This window comes from Amphibalanus amphitrite, unplaced genomic scaffold (assembly GCF_019059575.1).
Source record: "Amphibalanus amphitrite isolate SeventyFive unplaced genomic scaffold, NRLGWU_Aamphi_draft 000394F_arrow, whole genome shotgun sequence".
NCBI classification, from domain to species: Eukaryota; Metazoa; Arthropoda; class Thecostraca; order Balanomorpha; family Balanidae; genus Amphibalanus; species Amphibalanus amphitrite.
In genome coordinates, this window is record NW_024881888.1 from 520023 (window position 1) to 545493 (window position 25471).

At 51.7% G+C, this 25471-nt stretch overlaps 2 protein-coding genes across 3 annotated transcripts in view; one reads left to right on the top strand and one right to left on the bottom strand.

Moving 5' to 3' along the window:
- LOC122390383 (KRR1 small subunit processome component homolog) overlaps nt 1–25471 on the bottom strand; it is a 37165-nt gene that overhangs the window by 6739 nt on the left and 4955 nt on the right. The window contains exons 2-4 of the mRNA XM_043383278.1: nt 24699–24792; nt 24195–24422; nt 23014–23077 (exon numbers count right to left, since the gene is read on the bottom strand). The gene's annotated coding sequence lies outside the window, so the exon portion shown is untranslated. The remainder of the gene's footprint in view (nt 1–23013; nt 23078–24194; nt 24423–24698; nt 24793–25471) is intronic.
- LOC122390384 lies at nt 141–22411 on the top strand. 2 transcript variants are annotated; one of them, XM_043383281.1, is made up of 5 exons: nt 141–421; nt 19815–19887; nt 20315–20400; nt 20649–20779; nt 21047–22411. In XM_043383281.1, exons 3-5 carry the CDS (start codon nt 20371–20373, stop codon nt 21540–21542), a joined length of 657 nt encoding a protein of 218 aa, XP_043239216.1. In that variant the 5' UTR covers nt 141–421; nt 19815–19887; nt 20315–20370; the 3' UTR covers nt 21543–22411. The 2 variants fall into 2 exon arrangements, with proteins under 2 accessions (XP_043239216.1, XP_043239217.1); XM_043383282.1 differs by having other exon boundaries at nt 156–421; nt 21065–22411.

Here is a 25471-nt window from a genome sequence, read left to right on the forward strand (position 1 = left end):
TACACTGTCGATTCGTAATCTAGTCATTTCTGGGCATTACAGAGAACCGCTGCCATATAATGGCTATCGTCGACAAATGGGAGAGCCAGGAGACGTTGTCGGAGAGGCGGTGGGAGGGCGTGGTGTCGGCCAGGCAGAGAGGGGCACGGTGTCCGGCCGGGACAGTCGGTCCGGGCCGGGCGCCGGGGCCCGCTCAGACGGTCCGCTCGGCGCGCGGTGAAAGGTCCGCCACCAGAGAGACGCGTCGCGCTGTCTCCGGCACCAGGTCGGCCGTACGGCTCCCGTGCTGTCTCCGGCGCCAGGTCGGCCGCACGACTCCCGCCGTCTCCGTCACTAGTTCGGGAGCACGGGGACCGGGCCCAACAGCCCGGCATGGCCACGCCGCGACAGCAGAGACGACGCCATCGGACACCACAGACAGGTGAGCCTCGGAGCCGTCATAGCACGGCTGGGTGATCGCTTTACAAGAAGAAATATTTGTTGTGCATATGCAATGGAGTTAAATTGAGTTGAAACATTGCAATATGTCTAACCTCGCTAGCCGCTTATTGAAGCGTAGCACCGCCATCCACACTGTTATGTAACCGGCACATGGACGCCTTTCGGGGAGAGACGATATCTGTGTTATCCAATTAATTCGGTCCGGTAATAATCGCACATTGATATCGTGTTTAATCAACAAACCCAGATGGTGGCAGCAGTAAGAACTAACTATGCACTAAGAGAAGTGAGAACATTATTGTTGTTAAATTACTACCGTACCGGATCTAATTAACGAGTTAATTAAATCCCTGGCTTTACAAGAAAATAGAAACGCCTAGGTATAACAAATAACTATTTTTGGCATTTCTGTTGCATTTAGCTCTTTGGAACTGTAGATACGTATTGTGAGAAAATCTTGCAGTAGCTGAAACATACAGGGTTGGGCAGATAAATTGGGACAAAATACATATTTGCATTCAGAACGCCGTAGCTTAGAAATTTGTAAACGTAGGCATTTCAAATTTGGATCACATATTGTCACACCAATTTTACACATTTATCACCAAATATGATCACTGTGGTCCACCTGCATCAGTCTTTATCGGTGCCTGGACTGGCCGCACGCGCGGCGAGATCTCCCTTCCAGGGGCGTAACTTTGTATACTTTTGGGGAGGCAGGTGCCCCCCCAACTTGAAATTTTGCCACCCCAACATTCCGTTTGCCCCCCCAACCTTGGTGGGCGCCCCCAGGCCCGAAAGGCGCCCTCACGGGCCAGCGGCGTCATAGGAGCGCGTGCGCCATCTTTCAAGGGGGCGCCATCGCCTATATGGAAATGGGATGCGTGAGAGGGGAACCTCTGAGGCCGTGGGGGCGCCTGCATGCGAAAGAGGGGCGCCCATGAAGTCCTCAGGGGCGCCTCAATGCAAAACACGGGCGCCTGAGATGGCCACAGGGGCGCCTGCATGCGAAAGAGGGGCACCTTATTGGCCTCTGAGGCCCTTCGGGGTGCCTCTGAGGTCTATAGTATAGGGGGCGCCCACATGAAAAAGGGGCGCCCATTAAGGCCATAATGGCGCCCCAATACGAAAGAGGGGAGACTGCATGCCAAATGGGGGCGCCTCCGAGGCCCATAGAAAGAGGAGCTCCAGTTGAAGCCCAAAGGGGCGCCTCAATGGGAATTAGAGACGCCTGTGAGGTCTATAGGGGCACCTCTGATGCCCATGTCGAGAGAGTCGTCAGTCGTTTGTGTAACGTTCCTCAGGGATGGTGCGCCGCTTGCGGCAAGTAAAAACTTAGCTAAATAGCGTGCCCCATTGGTTAAAAAGCGCCCCTCGAGCCAAAGTGGTGCCCCTCTGACAACACGCACGTCTTATGTCATCTGTTTTGCTAATAACTAATGCCCCCGCATGCAGAGCGGCGCCCCATCCGTTTATCAATGTGACCCTTCAGGTGGATGAAGCGCCCCTCTGGCCAATACCTTATCATCATTGTTGCTAGAACAGCGCCCCCAGTCCGTAGACTGCCCCATTGGCTCCTGAAGGCCCTCGTACCCGTTTTGGCGCCCCTCTGCACTGAGTAATGAAATGTATGTGGCCTACCAATTCTTAAGGGCGCTCCTTGAGTCATAATCATCGCTCCTCGGGGAGGGGGGGGAGGCTAGAGGGCCTAGATACCATAGCACGCTATAGTGTGTTATGGCATCCCTGCTGCTAAAACGGCACACTTAGCTAGGTTAGCGCCTCAACGGTTCATACAAGCGCCCCTCGAGCCGAAGTTCGCGCTCCTCTGACTTACATAATTTCCTTGCTAAGTACGACGCCCCTCGCTGGGCATGGGGTGGCGCCCCACCAGTGTACCAACGCGCCCCTTTAGCCACATGAAGCGCTCCTCTGGTCAATGCGGTCAATACCTTATTTCATCACTGCAGCTAGAGCGGCGCCCCTATTTCGGTGGCTGTTCCATCGGTTCCTGAAGGCACCCCTCGAGACAGTTTGGAGGCCATCTGCAGTGATTATTAAAATTGATGTGGTTAAGAATGGCGCCCTCTGCACGGTGTCGCACCGATTCTAAAGGGCGCCCCTTGAGTCAATGTAATCGTCCCACAGGGCCTTGTGTGTTATGGTATCCCTGCTGTTAAAGCGCCACTCTTGCTTGGCGTAGCGTCCCAACGGTTCATAGCACCCATCGAGCCAATGTTAGCGCTCCTCTGACTATACTGGTATCCTACATCATCTTTTTTGTTCAAAGGGTGGCAAAATGTGGACCCGAGGACCCGGTCAAAAGAACCGGTCTGGACCCATATGGGTCCGGACCGGTTCCTGGAAATTTTCTGGCGGGTCCAACCGGGTCCTACCATAAGCCATACATAGGTAGTGGACACTACATATGATTGCAAAATATGAAGTGAATGGAAAGAAAACATTTGCTCATGTATGTTCCTTTGCACACTGTAGTTCATAAGTATTATCAGTGGGAAAAGGGCTGTTTTACACGATGCAATTAATGATTTCTACAAACGGTTTGTATTAGGTAATTGACTTTTGGGGAACGGGTCCAACTGGTTCCGATTCCAACTTAGACCGGGTCCGACTGGTTCCAGAAATGTCCAGCCGGGTCTGGTTCGAGTCTGGTTCCCAAAATTTTCACGTTTTGCCACCTCTAGATCAAAGCAGGAGTAATTTGTACCTATCATTTCGTGATAACTTGATATCACCTGGTGAGCCACAGACTTCTGCATGTCTCGGTATACAGAGGTATATGGGTGACCTAAGCTTGAACGCTCTCAGCCTGGGATTAACCCGCGCCGGGCTGGTGCTCCGCGACTTCCGCGCCGGGCGGTGAGGGGGGTGTCTGGTCTAACTCGGCTCCTGGGCCACGTAGCGACACGCAGTAAGCATCATTCGAAAGAGCGTCAAAAATAATGACGGAAACACTTCGGTCATTTTTTGGGTCAGGTCAAAGGTCAGGTCGCCTGAGGTCATCGAAGGTCAAATGTAGGCCATTTCAACAATTTTGGAAACTGCAACGGCTAACTCGGGACCAATAGAGCTACAGCGCCGCGGAAAAGCGCATTCGATAGCCCTTTTACAGACCTTTCTGACCATTGTTCTCAGATTTGACCTAAGGTCAACGGTTTAGCCTCCAAAGGCACGGGCGTAGGAACGTCATGAAAAGTGGGTGGGCCACCCTGTCAAGGGGCCTCCTTTTCCAGGGGGCCTCCTATTTTCAGGGGCCTCCAACTTTTGCCTCGTCCTGCTGGCTGCTTTCAAGTAGGTATGACCTCCAAATCTAGCTTCTGAGATCGGGCAGATGAACCCAGGGGCGTAACCGCTTAAGCGAACAGAGCGGAAAGTCCGCACCATTTTTAAAACTTATTCCCCCTCCGATTTTTTTTTTTAGAAACTATATGCCGCAAACGGCGCATGACCCCTGAAAACCCTTACACAAATGTCTTCCTCGTTTCCCAGGTGCCCCCATTAGCTTCATAGGCGCCCTCTTTGGCATATAAGCGCCCTATGTATAGTCATCAGAGACATCCCTATATGTCCCACAGTCGCATACAATGTGCGCTTATCATAGGCGTCTCTCTTTTATGGACACTTGAAGCCTGAAGGCGCCTCTCTTTGCCATGCCGGCGCCCCTGTTTGTTATGAATGCACCCCCATGGCATTGATCAATTGCATTGCAGACCCCTATTGCATGTGGACGCCCATATATGTAGGCCTCACAGGCGCCCCTCTTTCGCATTTAGGCGCCCCTATGGGCATCATAGGCGCCCCTCTATTGCACGTAGGTGCCCTACTGTCTCAGAACCGCTCCCTTTTGGCATGCGGACGCCCATCTTTCGTACGGAGGAGCCGCTGTGATTCTTAGAGACGGCATGGTGCTCCCAGACGCAGATGGGGCTCTCGGAGTCTACAGTGTGGGACCTTCAGTCGCTGATGGGTGCCCGCCAGATGTGGACCCTCGGAGACGCCGGTATGGGGCCCTCAGAGATGCCGGTATGTAGCCCTTAGAGACACCGGTGTGGAACCCTCAGATGCTTCAGTGTGAAGCCCTTACAATTGCTGGTGTGGAGCTATGAATGCGCTGGCTTAAATCCCTCAGAGGCCGGTACATGGACATCAGCGCTAAGTGAGAGCTTGTGTGGTGCCTTCAGTGGCCTTGTGGGGAGCCGTAAAACATCAACATGGTGCTCTCAGGAGCCGATGAGTCCTCAGAGTCACCGGTGTGGGGCCTTCAGAGCTCGGAGATACTGGTGTGGGGCCCTCAGAGGTGTCGGTGTAGGTCCCTCAGATGTAAGTACCTATAGAGCCTTGAGATGCACAGGTGTGGTGGCCCACAGAGGCGCCGGTGTGGGGCCCCCAGAGCCACCGATATATGGCCCTAAGAGACACTAGTATGACCCTCAAAGGCGCCGCTGTGTGGCACTCATAAACACTGGTGTGGAGCCATCACAGGCGGGTGGAGCCGTTGGAGGCCGGAAAGGGCCCTTAGATGCCTACAAGGAGCCTTCAGAAGCCGGCGTGGCACCCTTATGGGGATAAGCGTGTCTACTTAGGAGCCTTTGAGGTGCTCTCATGAGCTCTGTGGGGCCCTACCGATCCGAAATATGGCCACGGCCAGTTGCCGCCGCATGGCTCTTCGGACTATCATTCTCAGGGGCCTCATCTGCCTAGTTTGAATAGAAGGGCCTCTCAGACCATCAGTCTCATGGGCCTCCTCTGGCTAGTATAAATAGAAGGGCCTGTTAGACCATCAATCCTAGGGGCCTCCTCTGGTTAGTATAAATAGAAGAGCCTCTCAGACCATTAATCTCAGGGGGCTCCTGTGGACAGTATAAATAAAAGGGCCTCTCAGACCATCAGTCTCGGGGGCCTCCCTAGAAAAGTGCAAATGTGGATAGAGGGCCCCCTCAGATTCATTAGGAGTGGACCTCTCTGACTATCAGTCTCAGGGGCCTCTTGTGGCCAGTATGAATATAAGAGCCTCTCAGACCAGCGGTCTCAGGGGCCTCTTCTGACTAGTGTGGATAGAGGGCCCTCCCAGACCACCGGTTTCAGGGGCCTCCAGTGGCCAGTTTTATGAACAGAAGGGCCTCACAGCCATCAGCCTCGGGGGCCTCTTCTGACTGGTGTAAATATGAGGGCCTCTCATACCATCAGTCTCAGGGGCCTCCTCTGCCTAGTGTGAATATAAAGGCTTCCCAGGCCATCAGTCTCAGGGGACTCTTCTGACTGGTGCCGGATTGAGGGACCTCCCAGACCGAAAGTTTTGGGGGTCTCCTGTGGCCAGTATGAATAGAAGGGCCTTTCAGTCTATCAGTCTCATGGGCCTCTTCTGTCTGGTGTGATTGTAAAGGTCATCAGTCTGAGGGGCCTCTGACTACAGCGTAGATGGATAGGCCTCCCAGACCATCAGTCACAGGGGCCTCTTCTGACTATTGAGGATAGAGGGGGCCTCCTCTGACTAGTGAGGGTAGGGGGCCTCCCAGACCACCAGTCTCAGACCTCTGACTAGTGTGGATACAGGGGCCTCCCAGACCGCCAGTGTCAGGGGCCTCCCCAGACCAGTGTGGATATTGGGGCCTCCTCAGATCCACTAGGGCCTCTCAGGCCATCAGTCTCAGGGGCTTCGACTGACAAGTATGAACAGAGGGCCTCCTTGGATCCATCACGGCCCCTTGGAGTCCGTGCATGGGGATTCGTGGAACTTATTTTTACCGAGTTTGTTTATTCTGGAAGGTGACGACGTCCTCTCAAATCGAGACGAGGGGCCTCGAGTAAAAAGTGGGTGGGCCAAAACACATGGTTGGCCCCCCCACCTCGAAAAGTGGGTGGGCACTTGCCCACCTGGCCCCCCCTGTTCCTACGCCTATGTCCAAAGGGCAAAAACTGTAAAATAGCAGTTTTCACGAAAACTGTTTTTCGGCAATAACTTTTGACTTAAGAGTGCCACGACATTACTTTTGGCAGCATCATGTTCCTCTCGTCGAGACGCGTCGAATGAACTATTTTTTGACCTTGAAAGGTCATTTTTAAAATTTGACCTCAGGTCAAGGTCATAACCTGACCGAAAAGGGTCATGTTGCATGTCAGTCGATCCGTATCGTCGAGCTAAATACATCTGAAGTGTTTTCATCGCTCTAGCACGCCTTTATCAAAAGTTACAGCCAAAAAACTGGTGGTGACCGTCTATGACCTGAGATGACCTCAAGGGCACACAGAGGGGTCACAGGTGCATTTTTTCCGATTCAGTGTATCATGTTTACCTATGAAACGATGTTTGAGAGGGTTCTAAATACCATTCGTCCAAAAAAAGGCTCATTTTAATTTTCTCCCATTGACTTATAATGGAGAGGTCGCAAATTGACCTGACCATAGGTCACTGATGTCAAAATTCCGAGATAAACATTTTAGACATACTGTTACTCTTATCAATCGCTGAAAGTTTCAAGGCGATCGTTCAGTCGGTGTAGCTATGACGAGGATTGCAACTTTTTTCTGAGGTGAGGTCTTTTGACGTGACCTGGTGACCTGACCTTGAGAGCTCTGGGTCTGAAATTTGCACATGTGTAAAAAAAAGATGCATGAACAGGTGTGCCAAAAACGGCGGCGCGGAGTTTTGAGATATCTGCGAAAAACCGCAGGGGAGGTGTTCACTCCCCCCCCCCGGCCCGACGCGGGCGGGGGGGGGGGGGAATTTTTTATTTTTTTTTTTTCGATGAGGGCAAATTTTTGCCACTGGTTTGCTTCTTCTGGTTTGCTTCCACGTGTTCTGTAGAACACGTGCGGAAAAGATGCAGTATGAAGTGTGTTCTTAACTTAACCCGCGCCCGGCTGGGGGTCCTGGATTTGGCCACGCCCTGCTGGGGGGGTGTTTGAACACCCCCCCTTGTAACTCGGCTCCTGGGCCACGTAGCGATACGCGGAAGGCGGCGTTCGAAAGAGCGTAAAAAATAATGACGAAATCACTTCGGTCAATTTTTTGGTCAGGTCAAAGGTCAGGTCACCAGAGGTCATTGAAGGCAAAATTTCGCCGATTTCCAGGTCGAATGTCGAAAATTTCCAAGAAGCCTACGCATAACTCGGGAACCAATAGAGCTACAGCGCCGCGGAAAAGTGCATTCGATAGCCCTATTAACGCCCTTTCTGAGTAATTCTCTCAGATTTGACCTAACGTCAACGGTTTTGCCTGCAGGGGGCAAAAACTGCAAAAATAGCCGATTTTTTTGGAAACAGTTTTTCTGCAATAACTTTTGACCCAAGCCTTGTACGAGCTTACTTTTACCGGCATCGTGTTCCTCTCGTCAAGACGCATCGAATGAACTATAACTTGACCTTGAAAGGTCAACTTGAAAATTTGACCTCAGGTCAAGGTCATGACCTGACCGGAAAGGGTCATGTTGCATATCAGTCGATCCGCATCGTCGAGCTGAACACATATAAGGCGTTTTCGTCGCTCTGGCATGCCTCTATCAAAAGTTATTTGCGAAAAACTGTTAGATACCATTCGTGACCTAAGATGACCTCAGGGCACAAACAAGGGTCACGGACACCATTTTCATGTTTAGTGTGTCTACACCACTTGTAATTCGGTGTTTGGGAGTGTTTATAATGTCTTCCGTCCAAAAGAGGCGCATTTCAATTTTCTCCCATTGACTTATAATGGGGAGGTCGCAAAATTGACCTGACCTTAGGTCATCGATATCAAAATTCTGAGATATACATTTTGTACATGTTATTGCTCTTAGCAACCGCTGAAAGTTTCAAAGCGATCGGTCACTCGGTGTAGCTATGACAGACATTGAAACTTTTTATGAGGTGAGGTCACTTCAAGTGACCTGGTGACCTGACCTTGAATGACCTTGGTCTGAAATTTTCACAACATGTGTAGAATTGATGTATGATAAGGTGTACCAAAAACGGCGGCGCTCCGCGCCGCCGTTTTTGAGATATTCGCGAAAAACCACAGGGGGGGTGTTCAAACACCCCCCCCCCCAGCAGGGCGCGGGTTAAAAGGGGAGGCGTAAAAACGTCCCTTGCTTCTGCGTGGGGTGAAGTTCTACAGATTTGTTTCTTTAATCTCGCCTTTTTATCAGTTGTTTTTTCTTTTCTTTTTGTCAATTCATCAGTTCGTCTCGTTTCTTTAGAAGAACTACCATATGCGTTGTTTAATAAGGCGTCACTACCCTGGTCCCCAATTCCACTACCCGCCCCCGGTCTCTGGTCCCCAAAGTGCTTTCAAAATGTATTTGGTTACAAAATAATTCCGCGCTTTTGGCGCGCTATTTCAGAAAAAACTGCAACATAACGTGCCAAAACACGACGGCACAAAAACAAAGTGCTATGGTAAAAAAATGCTGCCGTAAACTGAAATAAGACTTATTTCTAGTCAGTCACGGGGAGGCGCCCCCATGCCCTTAAAAAGGCGCCCCCGACAGCGTTGCCCCCCCAACGAAAACCAAAAAGTTACGCCCCTGACTCCCTTCTGAAATGGCTCGTAATTGTAGCCAACTGGCACTGCTGAGACTCACCACAGTCACATGGGGACGTTCGTTAGACTCGGCCGCAAAAACGCCCCAGCAACCAGAACTTGTGTGGGCTGAGGTTTAATGAGGGAGGGGCCATTTAGCCTTGGGTACAGTTTCCGGGATCCTCCGTTTCAGGAGATTTTGTATTTAATTTACTGTATGCCGGGGAGCTGACTCCTCGAAGAGCATCACTCCATGCAGGATGATGCCTTCTTCCATCTTGTTGATTCGAACTGCCGGAATAATGGTTAGGTACGCTGTAAGGGCGAACCTCCTCCCGATTCCGTAAAATAAGGGGGCCCCACGTGGCCGTCAGAAGTCACCGAGTGGAATGCCATCACCGAGGTCTGCTGCATGCTTTTTGGAACTAAGATCACGTCTTCTGGGCTGGTTGCGATGTTTCATGGTGTTTGCGGTTGTTCATATGTTCGGTTATGGGGATACCATCGTCGAAAAAGACCTGCACGTGCTTGCTCGCTTCTCCAAAGCCCTTCAAGAGGAAACAATCTTTTTATCGTCACAGCTGCTTCAACATCTATGTTAACAGGTCGATATGCATCAATGCATAAGAGTACATGTTTGAGGTGCTGGTATATCGCTTTCTCATGGCGCGGCTACCTTCGTTGTAAGCTCGCGCCACTGTTTTCGCGAGGATCCTCTGATTTAACTGAATTTTGCCTTTTAGCCCCCCTGGTAAACCGGGGGAGCGGCCGGTGTCAATGCAATAAGTATGTAAGGATGAGTCAACATCTTCTCTTCCTCCAACGTTTACGTCTGTTCGATACACACTACTTTCAGCCATTTGATGGGGCATAATTAGAGTATTGGCATGCATGTGGGCGCGGACTAAGTTGATAGTGACTTGCTTAAGCCCACGTTCTGTGATCAGCCGATTCAAAACTACAACGCAACCTGCATAACATCGAAAAGTATTCATTAGCCTATATTTACGTTCAAAAATTATCTTAATCACTCAAAAAATAGTCGTTTTAGAGGAAGTTGAAATTTGTCCCAATTTATCTGCCCAACCCTGTACATGCTGCATGTCACTTTCATATGATCGAGATCACCTATCATCGCAATTACATACGATTGTGCATGATTGCGAGCTTCAGAAATATGTAGTTATTCTCAAATTCAAACAGCTCATTGCTCATAGACCATGACCCTATGATAAGAATCTCAACGTTTACCACGCACCACGTTTTGTATTCAATAGAGCCGCAGTGTCGACGTCACCCAGCGGGAATTTCCCACGGTCAGAAGCATCCAACCTATCCCTCTCTAAATAACTGGCTGTCACTTATTCAGGACGCCGAGCACCGGCACCGCGCAGCTCCCTGACATCAACGAATGGTCCGTACACCGGCAGCCCCGTCCGCCGCGCGCGGAGGCCCCGGGACGCTGATGGGTATCTCGGGGACGGTCCCGATGCTCTCCCATCACCGGCCGAGCGCGGCACGATGTAAATGTGACGCCGCGACTGGCGCATTGTTTCGATGGCGGCGCAGTGACGACGATGGATCGGCCGGCGTGGCTCTGTCAGCCGCTCTGAGCCTTCCACTGGCGCTGAGAGACTGCTGGAGACGACGGGACCAGCGGTGCCGCAGACCGAGATCAGCCGACCCATCAGTAACGGAGGCTACCGTGGTCTGAGACTTGGGCTGAGATGGGGAAGACGATCATTTGTGAAAGCGGCTACCTCGATTGATCTCGGACCAGGGAATGGTTGTTTGATAAGGCGGACGTCATTGAATAGCTTGTGGTAGTGGTGGTTTTGCAGCTTACGCTTGATTTTCAGCAAACAGATGCAAAGAGACTGCTGTAGCACCAGATTAGAGACTGCAACATTGCACACGACAGTAACACACAGTTAGAGAGACTGTGATATTACACACGGCGGCAGCACCAACTTCGAGCGACTGCAATAGTTCACACGACAGTAGCACCAACAAAGGGAGACTGCAATACTATCACAAGACAGTAGCACCAACAGAGACTTCAGCAATGCACAAAACAATAACACCAAGGATAGCGAGACTGCAATAGTACCACAGGACAGCAACACCAATTGAGGGAGACTGCAGTAGAACACAATGCGGCAGCACCAATTGAGGGAGACTGCAAAGTGCAACAGTACACAGGACGGCAGCACTAATTGAAGGAGACTGCAACAGAACACAAACATAGACCCGGGAACAGGGGGGGCAGCGGGGGCGCTTGCCCCCCCCCCCCCAACTTGGGAGCCGAGGGGGCGGCGCCCCCTCAACATTGAGGCAGCGAGAAAAGGTCTTTCCTCCCTTTTCCGGACTTCTTTCCTTCTTGTTTCCTTTATACATCTAAACATCAACACACGGCATTTTTCTTGCCATCTGAATGGTTTCTGCTGATACCTACAGTACCGATTTGACATCTGCTATTGTCATCCCGCTTTGATTTGGGCCTGACCTTGGCCATAAGCTTGGCAGGCCAGTTTTATACTGGACCATTTTGAGTCAACTTTGAGAAATGCATAACGTACAATGGTGGTAAAATCGTTGCTATAGGTATAACACAGTTTACCCGCTCCGGGTGTGAGGGAGGGGTGTGGGGCAATGAGTGCACTGACGTGGCGCCCTCGGTATGGGATGGGATGCATGGGATACATTAGAGGGCCGGTATGGGATTAAAGCTCAGCGACACTAAGGGCTTGTATGGTGTCTTCGGTTATCGGCAGCACCCTCAGAATCACCGGCGTAGGGCGCTCAGAGCCGCCGGTAAGGGGCCTTTAGAGGCACCAGTGTGGGGCCGTCATGGAGGTGCCGGTGTGGGCGCTCAGAGGTGCTAGTGTGATTCTCTCAGAGGCGCCGATGAGGGTCCTTACAGGCGTTGCTGTGGGCCCTCATAGACGCTGGTGTGGAGCCGTTACAGACGGGTGTGGGGGCTTTAGAGCTGCTGACGCGAACTCTCTACAAGCCGGCAGGGGGTCTCAGTGACCGGCAAGGGGTCCTTAGGCCGGCAGAAGAAGTCCTGTGGGGTCCTTAGAGACCGGCATGGTACTGTCAGACGCCGGTGGGGCCCTCAGACTCATCGGTGTGGGACCCTCAAAAGTCACCAGTGGGTGGCCTTCAGATGCACAGGTGTTGGTTGGGTCCTCAGAGCCGCCGATACAGGGCTTAATTTTAATAGGTTCGGTGTAGGCACTCAGAGTTGGGGGTGTGAAACCCTCAGAGACACCGGTGTGGGCCCTGGCCCCTCATAGGCGCCGATGAGGGCCCCATAGTTGCCGTTATGGGGCCCTCAGAAAAATAAGTGTGGGACCATCACAGGCGGGAAATGCCCCTAGAACTGGCCCCTCATAGGCCGGTAAGGACTCTCAGAGGCCAGTAACGGGCCTTTGGAGACCACCGAGGTGCCCAAAGGCGCAAGAGGCGCTCAGAAGCCGGCGTGGGGCCCTTATGGAGATCTTATGTGGCTATTTAGGGCCCATGTGGTGCTCTAACGAGCCCCATGGGGCGTCAGCGGTTTGACCTTCAGCGGTCAAATGGCGCCGCAGGGCCCCTCGGACCCGAAGGTCCCTTTGAACCCGATGGAGGGGGGGGGGTACGTGTCCCCTTAGACCCCTAGCTACGCCACTGTTTCATATGCATCATGTCAGGTATTTTAGGCTCGCCCCCCAACTTGAAAATCGTTCCCGGCCCCTGAACACACACGACGGCAATACCATTTGAGGGAGACTACAGCAGTACACATCACTATAACATCAACTGAGGGAGACTGCCATAGAGCACACGACGCTAACAGCTCAGGGAGACTATAATAACAGTACATACGACAGTAGCATCAATTGAAGGAGACTGCAGTAGAGCACGACACTAGCACAATCTATCACAGACTGCAAGCAATAGTATACACGACACTATCACCATTGACATGGCCGCAGCGGTAAACATTAAACAAGACGCTAACCACGGAACGTGGAGACTGCAACAGTACACCCGGCACTAACACCACGGAAAGCAGACTGCAACAGAACACACACCACCAGCTCCACAGAATATGGAGACTGCAGCAGCTTACACCACACTAACATGGCGGGACATGGAGACTACAACTGTGCACACGGCACTAAACAAGGGACAGGGAGACTGCAACAGAACACACACCACCAGCTCCACAGAATATGGAGACTGCAACAGCAAACACCACACTACCACAGCGGGATATGGAGACCAACACGGCACACACAGCACTAAGCAAGGGACATACAGACTGCAACAGGACACACTACACTAGCACTATGGCGTGGAGACTGCAGTAGTACACAAGACAGTATCACCACTGAAATGAAACCGCAGCAGTAATCACGACGCTAACAGATGAAGGAGACTGCAATAGTTCACACGAGACTAACAATTGAGAGACTGCAGCAATGCACAAAACAGTAACGACTTAGACGACAATATAACACACGACAGTAGCACCAATTCATGAGACTGCAATTAGCAAAACTATATACTTTACAATACTAGCGACAGTAACATCAACGATGTAAACTTAAGCACTGTAACAATACCAGTAAAATGAAACAGCAGAAGTAAACATAGCGGTAAAATTAAGTCGCGGAGATACGAAAACCGGAAGTATGTGGCTTGCCGAGCCGTTCAACTTTCATTGCAGCTTATCCTTTTGACAAAAGCGATTTATCCTCTTGACAAAAACATTTGCAGTATGCCCTAGAAACATGTCTTCAACCGGCTGATCACGGCATGCAGCTCAGTAGCATTCTCTTTGTGGAACTAGCGGCAATGCTGGTCTGTGAGCTCAGGTGTTACTGACTCAGGTGTACGATTTCAGCCGCTTCATCACGCTGCAGTAAACCAGTTCACTGCGTAACCCTTACCCGACGCACTGACCCAGCATCCCGATAAGGATGGAATAATTTACTTAAGTGTTTTATGAGAGACTACGCAAGGATAAATGGACAAAAGGAGGACGATGACGAGCAATTATGAGTATTTGTATTTTTTTCCTTATACCGTCAACAACCCAATAATAGACGAAGTCACATTATGTGATACCATGCCGTTATGCTGTGTAAAAGTCAATGTCGTCAGGTCACATGTGAACATAACACTTCCTTTTCACTTTTGACCTTTGGTCCTCATCAGCAGTGCCTTATTTGTTGGCATTTATTCTTCCATGATAATACATCATGACGCCGTCAAGATTTATTTTCATCTCTGATACAATGCTCGTTATATTTCTCGCAAAAACAATGATCTTGCGTCATCAGATATGCAGCACCTAATCATACTCTGCTCAGAGACCTCCAGCAAACCGTCAACTTCTTCAATACAATGAAGATAATAACTCAGTTTAAGAAGAAGGGTGTGACTGTTCAATAGGTACTACCTGTTGACGTAGGCATTTCCAAATTCCAAGATTCTTACAGATAGGCATTTCCAGCCATTTCTGTGACAAGCCTCGGCGAATTAAGTGCAAAGATCCGCTAGGAACAATTAAACATGTGCGCTGTTTTATTTAGACAGTGCCCAATGAAAAACTATATGATTAATAACCTAAATGATGTGCATACTGCATATGTTAGGCAATATACCAGAGATTCTACAGAATGCCTATATAATATCATATCACTGGACATGAGAACTGATTAAATAAGCTACATTTCCGTCCAGTCGCATTAACTTCAGCATGTTCGTGCGAAGAGCTTCTGAGCTCAGTTAGGTGCCATGCGAAGGTCGAAGGCAAGGCTCTAAAAACACCGAAGGGACTGGCCCGCACAGTGGTGACCGTAATGCCACCTGGCCCTGTGGTTTGCGCTGGAATGTTTGCAGTGGAATTTCTGCCTTCTGGTCATATGATGTCCGCTGTTGGTAGCGCTGAATAGCTTCTGTGATTGACAGCACCACCAGAGGGGCGGAATTGCCGCGTACAAACATCAGTCCATGTCCAGCAATCTTGCGTCAGCAACAGAAAGCATGGCACATGTGATTTCATCGAAAGCTTGGTTTAACGAGCGGTGATGTGACACGGCTTCCAAAACACAATGCTATTGTTTACATTGGGCGTCAATCACAGCCACGTAACTACACATGAATTATGTAGGTCTCGACCAGATGTCGTTTTCACAAAACATGTAGGTAAGCTGACAGACCAGAACGTTAATCCAACTTAAAAATGTCTATCAATCCGTAGCATGGAACGTATAACCGTTATCGCTAATATAGACCACCAGCCTATCGATAAATATGTCCAGTCATATAAATGTAAATGATCAATAAAAATAGCCAAAGATGAAAAAAAGAACAGGTGTGAAACTACCACAAGTTACAAAAATATTCCAACAATGCCATCCGACTGGCAACCGCCAGTGCGACGAGGTCTAAGATATGCGTCCCTCATATGCCAGTGTTCCCTCTTACACGATGGTTGATAATTAAGGGACGGGAATGCCGTGAACATCAAAAACAGAGAGTAGGACACAGCCGCAGAGACCGCTAGAACAGACGCCTCTGGGGGCAACTTTCATTCAGCAGTTCATTCTTTTGGAAACAGATCAGGACGATCTTCTCGGGCATCGAGGTGCACACTGTACAATGCACGCATATGCGATACGAATGCGACGTCAAAGGAAGCCAGAAGGAACGGGACTCTTTCAGAGCAGAAGCAAAACGCTTATCAACAAGCAGGCCATTCATAACGGACATTAAATTACTTGGATAGCCTAGTCAGAAGAGCACCACAAAAGCCGCCGCTGTCCATAAACATTAAACACCATCTCGAGCGTCAGTTCTGGTTCCAGCGCTGTGCCACATTTGGCTTAGAGCCCCTAATGGAAGCCGATGGGTGGGAGACGATCGAAGATAGAGTCAATCATCTTAGACCCACAACCAAATAGAGCCTAACCCGGCATCCAGACGCCCCTGAACCTGTCACTTGGTGTCTCTTTTCGGACTGTTCGACGATATCTCTTCGTGGTCGGTATTTTGTAGCGATATTTATCTCATGTTGGACGGCGCGGACTGAGGCGTACCACGCCGGTGTCTGGGCGAGGCCGGCGGAGGACACGTCTCCCTGAGCGAGGCGGGACGCTTCTTGCCGACGACAACGACAGGTGATTGACGCCCTCCGCTGCCGAGTCGGTGTTCGTCGTTCACGACGCCAGTGGCGCACCGCTGCCGCATTCCATCCGTCCAGAATCACTTCGGGAGAGTCACGGAGGGAGAGCCACATCGGGAGTCAATCAGGAGAGTCAATCGGGAGAGCCCGCTGTTCCCGAGAGAATCGTACCGCAGCGGGACAACCACCGTCCCCGGGAGCTGAGGGTAGGTGCATAAGGTTCGATGAGTGGGAGCGATAGGTGCTGTTCCTGGGACGTACCAAAGGCCCAGGCACAGTGTTTCGGGAGGTAAAACGTAAGGCACAGTTCGGGATCGCGGTGTCCAGAATCGCACCTGGACGGACTGTTACCCGAATGGCCACCGAGACGACCACTGAGGAAAGAACTAGGGTTGGTTAAAGACTGGATACCAGCAGCGCAGCCGAGCTGTGGGCTCTCGATAGTTGTCGCCGCCGTGTTCCTCTCGGCAGACTCCGCAGCCACGCGGTGTCGTGTCCACCCGCCCTGCACTGCTCAGAATGGGCCGATAGCAGGCAGTGCGGTGCGGTGTACCGTGATCCGCCCCTTGCGCCCGTTAGGGCACCGCCGGCCGGTCAGAGCGGTTCGCCGCCAGCGGAGATGTATTATGCATGCTTCTATACATATTTCATAGACCCGGACCCCTCTAAGACAGTTTGGCGCATGCTTGCATCCAGGGGCGGATCCAGGAAAACTCCAAGGGGAGGGTCATGAATCGAAGTGGTGCCCCTACCTATACCCAAAATTAAAAACTCAACGGATTTCGTCCACTTCATTTTGGTGGTGCCCCCATTTTCAGTTTTTTTATTTTTTTATTTTTAGTCAGTATCTTAACTCTTAGCCACAACCACATTTACCAATTGTAAGCAAGTATATATGAATGTGCTATGTGCATAGATGCTATGTGTATATATGTTGTGGACGCTGAGTAGTGAGTACTTACCAGGAACGTTATCAGGTAAGCAAATCGTTGTCAGTCCGACGAACTTGACCCTGGCGTCTAAAGGGTCTGTCCTTGACACTTCAGGCTTGTCAGGGGCACCAAAGTCCTTTAAGGGACACCACAAACCTTTCAGGGGCACCTACGGCCTTGTAGGGGCGCCACAGGCCCGCCAGGGGCACCACAGGCCTGCCAGGAAGTAGGGGCACCACAGGTCTAGCAAGTATACACGACAGGCCTGTCAGGGGCACAACGGACCTGTTGGGCCCATGAGCACCCCTAGGGGCAGGGGCACCACAGTCCTTCCAGGGGCACCGCAGGCCTGTGAGGGGCACCAGCGGCCTAGCAGGGGCACCAGTCAACACAGGCCTGCCAGGGGCACCACAGACCTGCAAGGGGCACCAGAGGTCTGCCAGGAGCACCACCGACCTCGCAGGGGTAACTTGGGCCTGTCAGGGCCCAGGGGCACCACGGGCCTGTCGAGAGGCACTTCAGGCTTTTCAGGGGCACCACAGTCCTCTCCGGGCGCAGGGGTAGCAGGGGCACCAGAGGCCTGCCAGGGGCACTACAGGCCTAGCAAGGGCACCACTGGTCTATCAGGGGCACCACGAGCCTGTCATAGCCAGGCATCTCAGGCTTGTCAAGGCCCAGGGGCACCACAGGTCTGTGAGGGGCACCAGCGACCTAGCAGGGGTACCAGTCAACACAGGTCTGCCAGGGGCGCCACAGACCTGCCAGGGGCACCAGAGGTCTGCCAGGGGCACCACCGGCCTCGCAGGGGCACCTTGGGCCTGTCAGGGGCACCACGGGCCTGCCGAGGGGCACTTCAGACTTTTCAGGGGCACCAGTCCTCTCCGGGCGCAGGGGTACCAGCGGCCTAGCAAGGGCACCAGGGGCCTGCCAGGGGCACCACAGGCCTAACAAGGGCACCACGGGCCTGTCAGGGACACCTCAGGCTTGTCAGGGCCCAGGGACACCACAGTCTTTCCAAGGGCACCGCAAGCCTGTCAGGGGCACCAGAGGCCTGCCAGGGGCACCACAGGCCTAGCAAGGGCACCACTGGCCTGTCAGGGGCACCTCAGGCTTGTCAGGGCCCAGGGGCACCACAGTCCTTCCAGGGGCATTATAAGCCTGTCAGGGGCACCAGAGGCCTAGCAAGGGCACCACAGGCCTGCCATGGACACCACAGGCCTGCCAGGGGCACCACCGCCCTTGCAGGGGCGCCTCAGGCCTGTCAGGGGCACCACGTGCCTACCGGGGACACTTCAGGCTTGTCAGGGGCGTTACAGTCCTGTCAGGGCCCAGGGGCACCAGGCCCGTGGTGTCCCTGCTAGGCCTGTGGTGCCCCTGGCGGTCCTGTGGTGCCCCTGTCAGGACTGTGATACCCATGATAGGCCGGTGGTGCCCCTGGCAGGTCTTTGGGCCCCCGGGCCTCAAGGGGGGGGGGCCATGACCCATGTGACCCCCCCCTTGGATCCGCCCCTGCTTGCATCATGCTGTACAAACATTAGGTCAAATGAGAAGCGCCAGTCAAAACAGATCTAGAGGTTCCCGTATGTGTTTCAATAAAAGCATTCCACGGCTAAGAAAAGAAGTAAAACATCGCAATGTTATCCAAGGCGAACATCAGTTATTTTTTGTGCATTATTTAACGATAGGGGAAGTTGGGGCAATGCCGGAGTTGGGGCAAAGCCGAAATTCGAGATATTTCGAAAACCGTAAGACATGGATGCCACCTGTCAGTGATGCTCTGAAGCTTAAGTGACTACAATTATCGCATGTTTGTTACGAGTCGTCATTCGGAATACTTCGGCTGTGAGGGCGCCAAGAGCGTTTTCAAGGTACGCGTTCCTTGTAGGCATGCGCCTTTGAAGCTGCATTTCTTACTCATTATGCTACCGTTTGTCTGGCCAATTCGGTCAAGTAATCTTCAGCATGTCTTTGCATAAGTGTGCTGCCTATTTGAAATTTATACGGCACGTTGAAAAGTTATGGGCCTGCAAATGAAAGTATGGCTGGCTGGGGTAATGCCGAAAACGTGCAATTACGCACGTTAAAGCACGCTACGTGGACTTTACTGCTGTAGAATAGCAACGCGAATTTTTAGTCACACAAATTACACTTTCAACCGACACAACGGCCTGTTACCTATAAGGAATTATTTACCTGGCATTTTCTTATTATATCACACAATTATAACTTCCAGTGTGCACCAAGCGTCCTCAAGCTCTTAAAACGCGTGTCAGCTTTGATAAATTCTGGATAAAGTTTGAGATAAAGTGGCAAAACATCAATGTCGGCATTCCCCGTAGATCATTTCTCCCATTTTCGGCTTTCCCCGCAGTCTGGGGCAACGCCGAAAAAGTCACTTCTTTGATATTTTTAGTTTGTGCGCTTAACGGTATGCGAATTCATCAAATGCGCCTGGTATGTTTGAAAGGCAAAAGACTGGCCTCTCGAATGACGCCAACAAGAATAGCTTATGTTGTCTACCTACCTTGCGTGCTACGGTCGTCAGAAAAAAAGTATTCGGCGTTCCCCCAACTTCCCTTACGTATCAGAAAATGCTACCGATGTGATGCCAATTAGCCGTGTGTGTTATAAAAATCGCTAGTAGGCGCTATTATTGGCATCCATAATTGAATCGCATGGATGTTTGCTGACAGCGCATGCCATTGCACATTTCCCGATCTTTTCATTCACAATTAATTCACAGTTTCAGTGACGCTACCCGGATAGCCGACAAGGAGGTATCGAGACCATCTGCACAGGCCACCCACCATGTACAGGTAAGCACGAATGCTCGGGTCCCTATGTCTCCAGTCCAAGTAACCTCAGAGATGCACCGCTGTCCCGTCCCCCACGTCCCCTCGCGCTGCCGGCCGAGGGCTGTGATCACAGCCCCCCGGCGGGGCTGGCAGATGACATCTGTTTTATGGTTATATAGCGTGTGTTCTACAGTGTCGGATCATATGTGAACATGACGGGCTTTCACATGACATCAGCCGGACCCTGCAACCAGATTCATAATACAAAAGGACATGCAACATACACTAATGGCACTGCCTTATGATCGATGCAAGCGATGCAAGGAAAGCAGAATTTTAGTGCACAGGCTGTCGTAGAGATTGACCATGTTAAATACTTCGAGTTAAAAAAAAAAGATTTCACGGTCTCAGTGTATAAAACTGCTCACTATCTTGTTCTTTCTTCCAGAGTTCGCTGTGGAAGGCTGCGAGCTTCCAGAGGCGGATACCAGTGCCCAGTTTACTATGTTTAGAGACTTGGGGATTCTTGTGGTGGTGAGTGAAAACCAATCGAAGACGCATAACGCATAAACTCACCTCCATTTACTTACAATATGCATTTTCAAGACGCTAAAATCTTTGAAATGTTCTGATCAAATAAGACAAGGGAAAATTTGGAGAAAATGAGCAGCAACTTGTCTGCGCTCATCCCTACAAAAGCAAATGAGTTTATTAGGAAGGGTATTGACCGTCGGTTTGATACCGTCTCTTCGTTCCGAGTGTTTCGGTCTGTCCGGTTGCAGGTCGCGCTACTGTGGAGCGGCGGTCGGTGGGGATCGGCCCGGCTGCACCAGCCCAGCCCGGACGACTGGGACGGCACGATCGACACCTCCGACCCTCAGCTGACGGACTTCCCAGAGATCAGCAATGGAAGGTGAGCCCAGGAAAACGCCGGGTGTATATAGCCCCGCGCCGACCTGACGTGGCCAGTCAAACTCAAGTGCCGGGTAAAAATAGAACGAGTCCGCACCTTCCTGCTAAACTGCTCAGTAACACTCTGCAAATGCTTCGTCACGGAGGCTGGCGGCCGCCCAATGACCCAAGCTGCTAATCTGTGGGAAGTACGAATGCGCCGCTGCCCCGGGGTGCTGTGTGGACCGACCTTTACCCCGGCGCACCCTCAGCACCTGACTGAGCGCAGTTGGTTGTGTGCCACCAGGTGGCCGGCGCCCCGGCGGAGGAGCGCGCGGCACACCTGGCTCCCGGAGCCCTCTGACGGGCCGCTGCCGCTGCCAGACGAGCTCGAGTCGCCAGAGGCCGACCGGGAGGCCAGTCTGGCCACCCTGCGGCGCTACAGCCCGCGGCGCGGCGGCTTCTCCGTCTGCTGTCCGGCCGGCGAGGAGCTCACCAGCCCGCGCGCCGGCACGCGCCGTGACGGCAGCCTGGGCATCCTGTACGCCGACGACAAGTTCCGACAGATGTTCTTTGAGCGCTCGTGCCGGGCGCGTGCTGACGACGAGGACTCGCTGGCGGAGCGCCGCCGCCGGCGCCGGTACCGCTGCGTGCAGCAGTACTCACACTCGTACGCCGTGTACAATGTGAACGGTACAAAGGTGCTGGACTATATCCGCATTAGGAGCGGCTGTAAGTGCGAAGTAAAGAGCAAAAGGAAGCGCAAACGGCGAGGTGAAACGTAAGAGAGACGGTGAGCGCATAACTCGCGAGCTGGTAGTGAGTGACTTTACTGCGATACGATGCGAGGTGAACGAAAACTATGACTACAAAGTGAAGCGACATACATTCATTTGCAGTGCTTGGGGACACCCATGTGGTCTCCGAACTGTCAGTCACATGTGCCGGAACTGGGAGCAAAGTGTGGGCGTGGGCTTTGCTTCATGGTGCTATTTGGTGCTCCAGCGCCATGTGTTGTTCTGTGTTTTTGTGTTCTGGTGCTACCTCTGTTCTCTTTTCTGTGTTTAAGTGGCCAAAAGCAAGGTGTGTTGAATACGAATAAGAATACGACGCTAGGACATAAGGTGTGTGCGGTAGTTTGTTGCGTTGGATAGTAGAACGTGATGTCATATAATTTGACAGTCAACTTTGTGACACGGATGTTCGCATGTTGCATGCTTCTTATGTTGTATGTTTCATGCCGAGTCGCAAATCCTGAGACACTTCATATTTGATAAGCAGAGACTGAGACAGCTCTGCCAACATACGGTGATATGTTTCTAAGGATAAAAATATTTGAGCCTTATGCAACTGACGATAACCGTGAACAGTTGCAAAGCATGATGGTTAACAATGATTTGCATGAGGGATTCGGCTTATTGACGGTACAAATGTTGTGGCTTCAGAGTTCAGGCTTGTGGTGTTAACTGGTGTTATTCTTCCTATATGCTACCGTATTTATACGATTATAACACCAATATTAATGTCCGACGCTTATCGATGACTTTTCCTTCTATGATCCTCGCTCCATGATGTTCGTTTCTGGTCGCCGACTAGGCACTCCTTTCTATAACAACGAGTGCTACGATTATTTAAATATATTTTTACATACTTCTTGGAGTATGTCTCAAGTGGCAGGAACATGGAACGCAATTTTTCATGACAAATGAATACGCCAGTCGAACGCATTATTGCAGGTGGCTCGAATAACGAAAACAGTTTAATTCCTGGCGACCTCTGCACTGTCGCAACCGCACACTCTCTGTCGTCAATTTCTAACGATTTCACCGACCTGACACGACAGGGACGGATGCTCCAGATCCGGAATGAATGTCGTTCTGAGAGACGTCTCCAGGTCCAACCGGACGGTTTCAGCCGAATCACACAGTCGTTCCGGCCACCCGACGCGCCAGCTGACATCGCGTGAAACACATGACTGAACGACAGAGCCACGATAACAACACCGCTTTGAATTTTCCAGTGATCCGTGCCATGGCAAGCTGTAGGTACGGGGAGAGGTAAGTAAAGTAATAGCAAATAACAAAATAAGAGATGCAAAAGCACTGAAAAGTTCATGCAAACAAAAAAGCAAACTAAAAAGACGGCAGTGCATCTAAACTAAACGATGCTACAGCGATACCCTAGGATAGGCTAGCTAGGCTATTCTGGTGATGGTGCAGCACCCATTTGGCAGGCTGTCTAGAGCCAGGTTCATACCGACTATGTCGGTGCCCGTGCCGCCGATGGAGTAGCTCGTCGGCACAGTCACAGAGTACACCGTCTGAAATGGAGGGAGGGCCGCTGTCAGCGTCTTTGCGTGGGGCTTTATAGAAAAACGGTTACTGTGGCAATCGACAGAGGCAATTTGCAATTCGAGGAAGTGTAGCATTTCAAAATATTTGTACAGGGTGTCCCAGAAGTCTTGAAGCTTTTTTATTTTTGTCGTGTGACCTTGCTATGCCACCGATTAAGGCGAATCATGCCTCAAACGAAAGAGAATGAACTGAAATTTTGTATTTTCATGCGTAGAGCACCACTTTAGTCAGGTGGCCCCCGTTGTGAGTCGCACAAGATTGAGCACGAGAGATCACGTTCTTCGCTGCCGCCAAGATCTCCCGGTTTGCGAAACACCGGTGTCGCCATACCCGTTTCTTGTCAGCTTCAGAGGCTTATTCCCTGAAGCGAGCGACATAATATTAGCGACATAGTTATATTTGCGACGGGTTGATATTCGTTTTAGCCCCATAATAATGCGACGAATCAAAGGATTACAACGGGCTGTTGCTTAGCGCGCTCAAGCAGCTGAGCCTTATTTTTGCAGGATGCGTGCAAACATGTCAGGAGACTTTCTGATCAGTAAATCATTATGTTGCTTATGTTTTCTCCGAGATCCAATACTCTGTTTCCTGGCTCGCTTCATGAAATAAGGCTCTGAAGCTGACCAGAAACGGGCATGGCGACACCGGTGTTTCGCAAACCGGGAGATTTTGGCGGCAGCGAAGAACGTGATCTCTCGTGCTCAATCTTGTGCGACTCACAACGGGGGCCACCTGACTAAAGTGGTGCTCTACGCATAAAAATACAAAACTTCAGTTCATTCTCTTTCGTTTGAGGCGTCATTTGCCTTAATCAATGGCATAGCAAGGTCACACGACAAAAATAAAAAAGCTTCAAGACTTCTGGGACACCCTGTATATTTGTTATCCGAACGCTTTCAAACAATTATACTGAAATGTTAAACCATCTTAAGCTAAAAAGCATTAATTGATCAATAATCGCAACGCACGCCATCAAAATAAAACAGAAGCAATCAATATGCAGTACACATTTACCACAAAAACACAAAAACTCTACTTATCGATACCCTGAACTTTGGTCGTCCCGCGACCCGCACTGACCTGCGACAGGTCGAACGCTCCGTCGGCGGCCAGCGTCTCGACGGTGGCCAGCGAGCAGCTGACGTCCCCGCCCTGTTTGAGCAGCAGCGGCAGCGCGGCGGCGCCGGTGACCAGCGCTCCGACCCCCACGCCGCGCACCACCACCGCCTCGCCGTCCGTCTGCGTCAGCACCAGGTACGGGTTGGCCTGGGCGCCGTTAAACTGGTCGGCGAAACACAGCGCCGTCCGCTGCCGGAGAGAACAGACGGGATGTGAGCGGTTTAATTAAAACGCTAAAAATAACTAATATATGTCGATAGAACATATTTAGGTAGGTGCACATAATTTTATGCGCAGGCGTACACCTGCTCAAGACAAAATAGGCACCAAGTTAATAATTATGTACACATGCTACTTAATTCCTAACACGGTAAGCAAAACCACCAATAGGTAAACTGAGCCGTTCAGAGGTCCATGGGCTGACTGCCCCTCCCTCCCACTCCCCCGCCCACCCCGAGGACGCACCTTGTCCACCGTGCTGGCTGTGGTAGTCGTCGTGGTCGTGGTGGTCGTCCCCTTCAGACTCAGCAGCAGCGTGTTCTTGTTGGCCAGCTGGTAGCTGTTGATGATCACTAGCGTCAGCAGGAAGCCGCTGGCCACCAGAGCGGTCGAGAGCAGCTTCAGGCGAGACGGAGCGAGCAGCGGCGCCAGGTGCCAGCCGGCGTACCCAGCCAGGGCCGGCCACACGACCATGGCAGCGGCGGAGAGCGGCGACAGACGCGAGAAGGGCAGCGGGGGAAGCGGCGAGAGGGCGGGACGGACCGGCAGAGGGTAAGGGATGGTGGCGAGCGAGGAGTAGAACGGCTGCACAGAGTTGGCAGTTGACAGGAGACTCCTTACAAAGTCTATAACAGCCGACGATGGCACAGTTCAAGTCCGCTGCCTTTCTATTAGCGCCGTGCTATGATGATAAGTAAAACAATTCGCACTACTGCAGTAGAACGTCCCTGATATGAGCCACAAGATGAGCTCACCACCGGAGCGTCACCGACCAAATCAGCTTATCCCCTGGTACTGACCGCAGCTGCCGTCATCCGAGCGCCTAAATAACCCGCCTCTAAACAACTTGTAGGCGCCGCAGTCGGGCCAACTAGCCCACCGTGCCGAGTCGCGTGCCGCTCCGAGACGGCGACAGGCAAAACAGCGCCGGCGCCGGACGAAATTGGACGGCGCAGTGCGGGCAGGCGGGGCAGCGGGGCCGCCCCTGTGACACGCTCCGTGTGCCGGCACCCTTTTCA